Source organism: Drosophila sulfurigaster, chromosome 3 (assembly GCF_023558435.1).
Source record: "Drosophila sulfurigaster albostrigata strain 15112-1811.04 chromosome 3, ASM2355843v2, whole genome shotgun sequence".
NCBI classification, from domain to species: domain Eukaryota; kingdom Metazoa; phylum Arthropoda; class Insecta; order Diptera; family Drosophilidae; genus Drosophila; species Drosophila sulfurigaster.
In genome coordinates this window covers 44,537,056-44,546,965 of record NC_084883.1, presented here as the reverse complement: position 1 = coordinate 44,546,965, position 9,910 = coordinate 44,537,056, and the positions used below count along the sequence as shown (strand labels likewise).

Sequence of the window (9,910 nt, the reverse complement as noted above, 5' to 3'; positions counted from 1 at the left end):
ATACACATTAAATAATATTGAAATCAAGCATTAACTTCAACTGGGATTGGGATTGATTTTTATGGGTTTGGATTTTGATTTCGAAATATTTCTTTCCACTTTCTTTTTCTGTCCTTCTAGGTCATGAATATTAATTCCTAATTCGGAAATCATCTATATGATAAGAGGTTCATCTCTCTATATCATATCTTCATAGATATTTGCGGCTTCAAAAGCTAGATTAACCAAATGAGCCGAGACTACTTTTTAAATTTAAAAATTCGTGGATTTCTTTCCTCTAAAACACAAAAATACAATTACAATTAAATACATTTTTATTGAGTTGCCATTGGCTACACGTGGATGAAGGAATAGAGTGTGTCTATAAGAGTATTTAACACACATGTACATACATATCTATAGACATTGCCTCACTGACTCGCAAAATACATACATATGTATTATGCCTTTTTTGACACCCGTAAAAATGCACCAAAAAGACACGAAGCATTGCCTTTTAGGCATTTACTATTGCGGGCAAAATGTTTTAGATCTGTGAATTTGACGGAATTCTGAATTCAAAAAAATTATTTTATTTGATTAGTCAAAATATGCATTAACTTTTAAGCATCCTTTTGTAAACAGATAAAAATAATTGTTTCGCAACAAGCTTTAAGTGTGTTTTAAATTTTGTAAAGTGGAAAGTAAAGTAGTAGAAAAGATAAAATTCCAGAAACAGACTGATGACCATTGATATGAACTAAGGAGTTGAAGTTTAAAAATCTTATCATTTGATTTTTCATCGCTTCCGCAATTCTAAAATCTGTAAAAATCCTTCCTTGAATATCTGAGTCTCAGAGTCTCCAAATATCGATGGTGAACCAAACAGATGACTTCTTTCGGTGTTTATCAAATTAAGAGAAAAAAAACCCAAATCCATTAGGAACAAGATTTACACCTTCTTGCTTGAAAACTTTGTGTCGAACTCCGTTTTGAAAATGTTGAATAAGTGAAGAAACAGAACGTTTTTCTAGCATATTTATCAAAAGTGTTTAATAATGAGTGGATAACTACTTTAATGAAACTAATTCAGAAGACCTATAAAGATTTTGAGTTATAGCCAGAGTATCGAGACTTTTTGCTGACAGTAGTATACAATGGATAAATATATAATTTTATATATTAATGCTAGTCGTTAGGTAGTACTTTTAAATGGTGAAATAAAAGCAAATACACATTAAATAATATTGAAATGAAAGATGAGCTTGGACTGGTTGTGGGATTGGGATTGATTCCTCTCGTTTGTATGCTTCTCCTCTTCTTCTCTCCCTCAGTTCCAGCGACTTTTCTTGGCACGCTTCGGGTCCTGACTTGAAGCTCCCGTTCCTGTTGCTGCGGGCGCTGCTGCTGGTGGTGGTGGCGGAGGTGGCGCTGCAAAGACACCCGTCTCTGGCACCGTTTGCTCCCAGGTGCGATCGCTGGAGGCACGAAACTGTGAATTGTACTGCGACCGGAAAGCTTGACGCATCGCTGAATAGCGATCGGTTGCGGGTCCGGCGCCCGACAGCGATTTGCTGCTTGGCTCCGGCGCTGGTCCCTTGCTCTTGCCAATAGATCCGCCAGAGCCTCCGCTGCCACTTCCACTTCCTCCGCTTCCAGGCCGCTCACGGTAGCCCAATCCCATGAAATTATTTGCCGGCTTGCGTGCCTTGCTCTGCTTGAAGCGGGAGCTGCGAAACCAGGAGCTCTTCATGGCCAGCTCCATGAGATCGTCGGGCACCTCCTGATCGGCACCCTCCAGATTGCGCACCAAATGTCCCGCAAATTCCTTATCCTTGTCCGTCACCAGCGTATACGCATTGCCCTTCTCCCCAGCGCGTCCCGTGCGTCCAATGCGATGCGTGTGCGTATCAATGTCCCGTGCAATATCATAGTTGACCACGTTGCGTATGTGCGGAATGTCCAGACCACGAGCTGCCACATCTGTGGCCACCAGGATGTCGCATTCCTTGCGCTTGAACTGCATAATGACCTTGTTACGATCCGCTTGATCCATGTCGCCATGCAACAGCAGACAATTGTACTCCTTGACGAGCAGATTGTTGGCCACCGTCTCAGCATCAGCTTTCTTCGTGACAAACACAAGAACCGCACCCTCGGAGAGGAACTTGACGAGATGGCAGAGCAGCCAGTTCCATTTCTGCAGCGGATTGGGAAACACATACACATGCTGTGTAATATCCTGATTCGCCTCATTCAAATCGCCCTGCACGATGCGCACCGGATCGGTCAATATATCCCTAGCGAGACGTTCGATGCGTTTCTTAAACGTGGCGGAGAAGAGCAGCGTCTGGCGATCGGGACGCACATGATTGCAAATGGAGCGCACTTGAGGTTCGAAGCCCATGTGAAACATGCGATCGGCTTCGTCGAGCACCAGAAATGTGACTCGCCGCAAATTGGTGGCCTTCATCTTGACCATATCGATCATGCGTCCCGGCGTCGCAACGACAATCTCACAGCCCTGCTCCAGTGCCTTGCTCTGCTCCCATTTGGACCCACCGCCATAGCAGCAGACCACATTGATGTTGTACACCTTGCCGAACTTCTTGGCCTCGTTGTAGATCTGCAGCGAGAGTTCCCGCGTTGGCGCTAGGATCAAACCAATGGGTCCATCACCCGTACGCAGTTCCCGCTGATCCATTAGATGCGTCAGCAGTGGCCAAATGAATGCAGCCGTCTTGCCCGATCCCGTTTTGGCAATGCCAATGATGTCGCGTCCCGACAGCGCCGCTGGCACCGCTTGCGCCTGAATGGGTGTGGGCTGCGTGTATTCCGCCTTGCGCACTGACTTCAGCAGCGGCTCATCGAAACCAAAGTGGCCAAAGGAGCTGACCGGATGCGGAGGCGCAGCGCCGCTCACTTTGACGCCCAGCGTGCGACGGAGTTCGCGTACCTGCTCCTCGTCCAGCTGGGCAATGTCCTCGTGCGGCGTATAGAAGTTGCGCTCGAAGGGTTCGTACTCGATCTCGGAGTGATAAATGGGAGGCAACGGATCGATATCCTTTTTCTTGGGCGGTGCTATCGGATTGCCATCCTCATCGTAGTCGATCTCCTGATCGGATCCCTCGTCGCGCAGTCCCGCATTTGGGTTCTCCTCCATGTAGCGATAGTAGCTCTCCTCATCGTCCTCGTCATCGATGTCGCCACGCACGCCCTTCTTCTCCAGCGCCGCTGCCGACGACGCCTTCAGCTGTGTGTCTGACGCACTGGCGGCCGCCCGCACCTTCTCTTTTTCCACTTGCTTATTGATGCCGGCCATAAACTGTTCCAACGGATCCTCATCTGAATCGGAGTCCGCTTTGTTATTGTTGCCACCTGGCGAGGCACCTGGTGAGCCGGGTGCTGGTATATAAGCCTGCTCCGGCTGCTGTTGCTGCGTGGCTGGCTCATCGTCGTCGTCGAAGTAATCGTCGTCCATGTGTTGCTTGCGTTTGCCCACAAAATTCGTGGAGTTTGTGTATTGACTGATGGACTCCAGCGTGGAATAGCCATGCTTCGAGGTGCTGCCGCTGCTGGCTGCTGTTGGGCCAGTTGCTGTTGTAGCAGCCTGGAAGCCCCGGCCTCGTCCACGGCCGATGCTGAAGCCAAATCCTCCGCCTCGATTGCTGCTTAAAGCCGGCGGCGGCGGCACAGCGCTCATGTTGTTGCCACCGCTCGGTTGCTTTTTGTATGGAAAGCCGCCGCCCCCGATACCTCGGTAATTGCTCATTACGCTCGCTGCTGTCTGGCAGTGGCACTAGACAATAGGTACAAGTTGTAATCTCTGAGGCCCAAGAACACACGAACACACAAATCAATACAACATACGCGAGTTTAGAATTTGCCAATCTAGAGCATTGTTGCCAACCTTATTAGAGTTGTGCAGCCCTGTAGCTGTAAAACTGATTAACATCTCAGTGCATAGCAGCCCTGGTTAAGAAAAACTATCCCAATGAGCAACACTGGCCGCGTTATCGATAAGCGTTTATCGATTTCAGCGTCTGCAGCTTGTTGATTTTACAGTTTTGTTGTTTTCGTTTGCTCTGTGTCGTCAGCTGATGTGTGAAAATGGTTGAACAGAGTGCCAAAGATTATGCGAGAATCATACAAACTGCCGATTTGGATAGAGAAGTGAGTATATAACTTGAGACATCTATGCTTTCATCTTATAATTATCCCTCTCCCGCACTCATCCCTCTCCAGGTTAACCCACTGTGCAACAACATCGAAGACATGCTCGCCCGACTAGACGAGTTCGAAACTGTTTTGGCTTCGGTAAGTGATTGGTAATCGATTCTAAGTCTCAGTTTGATATGTGGCATTTTCTAGGTGCGAGCGGAATCCAACAGCATTATGGCCAATCATGTGAGTAGCATTCTTAACTTCAGCGATAACTTTGGCGAGCTGCGCAATCGCATCGACAAATTGGAACGATTTGTGGCCAAAGTTAACGAGAATCTCAACGAAGTCGAGAGCTCAGTTGATGTTGCTGAGCGGGAGCTCAATGTCACCGAATACAGTCTAAAGGGTCTGCTGCTCAAACCACTAAAAGCCAAATTATCCGCTGCAGATACGCTGGGAGCACAGCCATCCAGTAATCTGATTGATGGCGAATTTCAAGCGGTTCCCATCTATAAGTCTGACGAATACTTTGGCACAGCCGATGCCAGCGTCAGCACATCATCTTCATAAGTGATTTAAAAACCAATATATGTATGTTTATTACGTACTTTTAGTGTAAGTGTGCAATTAGAAAAAAATGCTCTTCTAACAAATTCATTTCGTACGTTAAATTAGTTATCCGAAGGATAAGGTGGATCCCACGGCTTGCGTGACGCTTTAGAATAAACACTGCAAATGAGGCACAAACCCATTACTAACGCCTGTAACGAAATAAAGTCTTCGTTATTAATTATAAAAATAATCTAATTTTGGAACTTACCAAGAGTTTCATTTTTGCAAATGATTTTAGAATTGATTGGAACCCTTATTGTGTGTCGCCTTTTATAGGACTTTTGTAGAAATGCGGAAAATTAGCATTTAATTTAAATTTAACACATTACGTATTTCCTGTAGTTAATCGAATTATATGAATTATAAAATTCATCATTTCATTTTTTCTATAAGTCTGACAATTTTTTTTTTGCACGGCTGATGCCAAAGTCAGCACATCTTCTTCATAAGTGATTACGAAATTAATATATGTTTATTATGCACTTTAAGTATACAAAATAATAGCTCTTTTATCAAATTAGTTTCGTACTTTAAGTTATGAAGCAACTTCACTTCACGTCCAGCGTCTAAATTCGGGATCGATGCGGTGGAGGCCAGAATATATCATCGGGGTGGATCGGCGGTGGATCATATCTGCCTTGCGGTGCGGAATAAACGCTGCAAATGAGGCACAGACCCATTACTAACGCCTGTAACGAAATAAAGTCTTTGTTATTAACTATAAAAATAATCTAATTTTATAACTTACCAAGAGTTTCATTTTTGCAAATTCTTTTAGAATTGATTGGAACCCTTATTGTGTGTCGCCTTTTATAGGACTTTTGTAGAAATGAGGAAAATTAGCATTTAATTTAAATTCGACACATTTCGTATTTCCTGTATATTGATCTAATCGATTTACCACTTCAATTAAATGTAAAACGATTGTAAACACACTGGAATGGCTAAATACAGAAACGAAACGAATATTAGTTGCTTGAATAATTTCAAACTTTACTATCCGATCGTAAGAGTTAAGTAATAGGAGTACCTCCTTGTTTTCGAAGTGCTTTTTGATACAAATACATTTTTTTCATATAAAAAAATAAACGATGTTTCACTGTTTCACGCCTCCGTGGCATGTAGCATAAGTGATGTAAATTTGAACCTACAGGGCGGAAATAATTATCTTAATATAATATATCTTATATAAAGAGAATGTCGTACGGATTTTTGAAAAAAATGATTTTAGTGATCGCTTGAACAAAAATGTCAAAATTTCACTAAAAATGTGTGCAGTTTTTCAACTAAAAATGCTGTAATCAGCATTTAATTTAAATTTAAAATCATATTGCGAGTTTCCTGTATATTGTGCTAATCAATTTAACACATTAAAATGAAAATTAATATATAAATATATGTATGTATATCGATTTTAACCCTCTCATGCCCGCCGTTGCATATACGCAACATTGACTTTACATTTAACATTTACATTTTCGTTCTTATTTATATATATGGATGGACAAATGTTGCCTAAAAGGACATACCAAAGGAATTAGAGTATCGAAGATCAGAATGAAAGATATTTAGGGCTCCTTTTAATCATTTATCGAAATAATATTTTCTATGTGTCCCCATTTTAATTTGGTCATGAAAGAGCTAAAATACAGAATCGAAACCGATTCACTTTTAGCTGCTTCGCCCTCATAATATTACTTGCTTGAATAATTTTAAACTTTATTATCTGATGACTTTAATTTGTACCAGTTTAAAAATGAACAGGAAGTGCATTTTTTTCTCATTTACATTTTCAGTTTATTCATTCAAGGAATAAATCGGTTGAACTAGGCTCCTTTCTTGGTCAGTTTTGAAGGACTATGAACAATACCTTCTCTCGCTATCACAGAATGAGGCTTAGTTGGCCTTTTAGAATAAACGCTGCAAATGGCGCACAAAGTCACAAAAATTGCCTTTAATGAAATAAGTTTGACATTAAATATATAAATTATTAAAACAGGAACTTACTAAGAGTTTCATTTCTGCAAATTCTTTGATGGAAACGCGTTTGGTGTGTTGCCTTTTATAGGACTTGTGTAATGTAGTAATTAGCATTTAATTTTAATTTACCACATCATAAATGATTATACATTATTATATAATTAGTAAACATTTACTCTTCATTTCAGTTTACATATATTGCATAAGAAGATCGCCCTATTACATTTGGAATTTGTAGACTTTACATTTTTTTATAAGCTATTTAAACTTCTTAATCACACTATTGAATTTTGATTTTGCACCTTTTATTATTTTAACGGGTTTTGTTAATATAATAAAAACAAGTAATAAAGCTCCATTCAAATGTGCTTGACTTTACGATACTCGCTACCCATTCTTAATAAAAGCTTTGAATATACCAAATTTATAGATTTGGTATATCAAGACACCATAGAGTATGAAATACATATGTCAGATTGTCAACCAAAACAGCAAAGACCCGACTACAGAAGGCAATTTCTACATTTTGTAGAAAGTTATACTTTATAATTGTTTAAATCTTACATTCATGATTATCAATAAATTTAACGATACTTTTAAGTTACTACAAAAATAACTATTAATTGTAGTGAATAATATAATAAACAAACATTATAATACAAAGTCACCCTATAAGTCGGACAATTAGTCAGCACATTAAATCCATAAGTGATTACAAAACTAACATATGTATGTTTATTACACACTTTAAGTATACAAAATAACAGCTCTTTTATTAAATTAGTTTCGTACTTTAAGTTATGAAGCAACTTCACTTCACGTCCAGGGTGGTCCATATTCGGGATCGATCAGGTCAGGTGGAGGCCAGATTCTATCATCGGGGTTGATCGGCGGAGGATCACATCTGCCTTGCGGTGCGGAATAAACGCTGCAAATGAGGATCAGACCCATTACTAACGCCTGTATCGAAAAAAGTCTTTGTTATTAACTATAAAAATAATCAAATTTTAGAACTTACCAAGAGTTTCATTTTTGCAGATTATTTTAGAATTGATTGAGAAGCTTTTGGTGGTGGCCTTTTATAGGTCTTTTGTAGAAATGCGGAAAATTAGCATTAAATTTAAATTTACCACATCGTAAATGAATAAATATTTTTAGATAATTGGTTAACATTTACGTCACATATATTGCATAACAAGATTGCCCTATTACATTTCGAATTTGTTGACTTTATTTAAGAAGATTTTCTTAAATACATTTATTAAGCACACTGTTAAATTTAGAATTTGGAATTTGAAGCTTTTATTATTCCAACGGGTTTTGTTAATATAATAAAAACAAGTAAGAAATCTCCATTCGAGTGTGCTCGACCTTACGATACCCGCTACCCATTCTTAATAAAAACAGAATATACCAAATTTATATACTGAAGAAATTTTATTATATTATATAACGAAACATAGACTTCATATGTCAATACCTTTCTACCCTTTGCGTAGCGGGTATAAAAATTACTAAGTAAATTCATTTGGGAAATACATATAATTGTTTAAGTCTTACATTCATGATTATCAATTAATTTTATGAATATATGAAATATAATGTTCGTTAGGCAAATAAAGAAATAAACATGTTTAAACATGATACATGTTTGACACTTCTGACTGTAAGGTATTGTAAAATTCGTAAATATATGATAATCAATTATTTCTATTATATATAAAAGGAAAAAGTATTCAAAAAACAAGTTGTTTGTATTTTAAATAATTTTTAATTTAGAAGGCCAAATATCCACTTTTCCACGGTTGGGCTCTATTATGTTCATATATATTTGATTGCAACCGATCATATATACATATATATATATATATATATATATATATATATATATGTATACTTTATGGAAGTACAAACCATCTGGGTGTAGAGGGAAAGAACGTCGGTGCGGAATAAACGCTGCAAATGAGGATCAGACCCATTACTAACGCCTGTAACGAAATAAAGTCTTTATTATTAACTATAAAAATAATCAAATTTTAGAACTTACCAAGAGTTTCATTTTTGCAGATTATTTTAGAATTGATTGAGAAGCTTTTGGTGTGTCGCCTTTTATAGGTCTTTTGTAGAAATGCGGAAAATTAGCATTAAATTTAAATTTACCACATGGTAAATGAATAAATATTTTTAGATAATTGGTTAACATTTACTTCGTCACATATATTGAATAACAAGATTGCCCTATTACATTTCGAATTTGTAGTCTTTATTTAAGATTTTCTTAAATAAATTTATTAATCACACTATTACATTTGGAATTTGAAGCTTTTATTATTCCAACAGGTTTTGTAAATATAATATAATAAAAACAAGTAAGAAAGCTCCATTCGAGTGTGCTCGACTTTACGATACTCGCTACCCATTCTTAATAAAAGCAGAATATACCAAATTTAAATTTACTGCGTGTCCTTATGGAATAAACGCTACAAATGAAGCACAGTCCCATAAATATCGCTAGTAACGAAATAAAGTCTTCATTATTAACTATATTCATTTATGCAAATTATTTTAGAATTGATGGAAACTTTTAGTGTGTTGCCTTTTATAAAACTTGTGTATTAGTGCTGGAAATTAGCATTTAATTTAAATTTAACACATTACTAATTTCCTGTAGCCAATCAAATTATATAATTATAATGTTCGTTAGGCAAATAAGGAAATAAACTAACATTATAATAATATACATATATTGGCGAGCAAAAGTGTTTGACACTTCTGACTGTAAGGTATTGTAAAATTCGTAAAAATATGATAATCGATTATTTCTACTATATATAAAAGGAAAAAATATTCAAAAAACAAGTTGTTTATATTTTAAATAATTTTTTATTTAGAAGAAGGCCAAATATCCACTTTTCCACGGTTGGGCTCTTTCATGTTCAAATATATTATGTACATATATATATATATATATATATATATATATATATATATATATATATATATATATATATATATATACTTTATGGAGTCGGAAAAAACTTAGCTTCCCCAATAATCGGGTGTAGTGGGAAAGAACGGCGGTGGACCAAATTTAGTGTAGTATTGCGGTGCGGAATAAACGCTGCAAATGAGGCACAGACCCAATACTAACGCCTGTAACGAAATAAAGTCTTTG

The 9,910-nt window shown here is 37.8% G+C and overlaps 2 protein-coding genes and 3 long non-coding RNA genes across 5 annotated transcripts; 1 reads left to right on the top strand and 4 right to left on the bottom strand.

Annotated features, from left to right (window-relative positions):
• Positions 1–1,086: 1,086 nt before the first annotated feature.
• LOC133841046 (ATP-dependent RNA helicase DDX42) lies at positions 1,087–3,904 on the bottom strand. The gene has a single exon (XM_062273295.1). The coding sequence runs from the start codon at positions 3,749–3,751 to the stop codon at positions 1,310–1,312; it is 2,442 nt and encodes an 813-aa protein (XP_062129279.1). The 5' UTR covers positions 3,752–3,904; the 3' UTR covers positions 1,087–1,309.
• A 90-nt stretch (positions 3,905–3,994) lies between these two features.
• Positions 3,995–5,445, top strand: LOC133841047 (biogenesis of lysosome-related organelles complex 1 subunit 4). Its single transcript, XM_062273296.1, has 3 exons — positions 3,995–4,152; positions 4,225–4,296; positions 4,351–5,445. Exons 1-3 carry the CDS (start codon positions 4,090–4,092, stop codon positions 4,711–4,713), a joined length of 498 nt encoding a protein of 165 aa, XP_062129280.1. The 5' UTR covers positions 3,995–4,089; the 3' UTR covers positions 4,714–5,445.
• Positions 5,446–6,527: 1,082 nt separating this feature from the next.
• Positions 6,528–6,923, bottom strand: LOC133841049 (uncharacterized). The gene is made up of 2 exons (XR_009894251.1): positions 6,763–6,923; positions 6,528–6,707 (listed from the first exon to the last, which is right to left on the bottom strand). It is a non-coding gene; the product is annotated as an uncharacterized LOC133841049 (long non-coding RNA).
• A 524-nt stretch (positions 6,924–7,447) lies between these two features.
• Positions 7,448–8,151, bottom strand: LOC133841048 (uncharacterized). The gene is made up of 2 exons (XR_009894250.1): positions 7,754–8,151; positions 7,448–7,695 (listed from the first exon to the last, which is right to left on the bottom strand). It is a non-coding gene; the product is annotated as an uncharacterized LOC133841048 (long non-coding RNA).
• A 317-nt stretch (positions 8,152–8,468) lies between these two features.
• Positions 8,469–9,678, bottom strand: LOC133842488 (uncharacterized). Its single transcript, XR_009894406.1, has 2 exons — positions 8,783–9,678; positions 8,469–8,723 (listed from the first exon to the last, which is right to left on the bottom strand). It is a non-coding gene; the product is annotated as an uncharacterized LOC133842488 (long non-coding RNA).
• Positions 9,679–9,910: the final 232 nt, after the last annotated feature.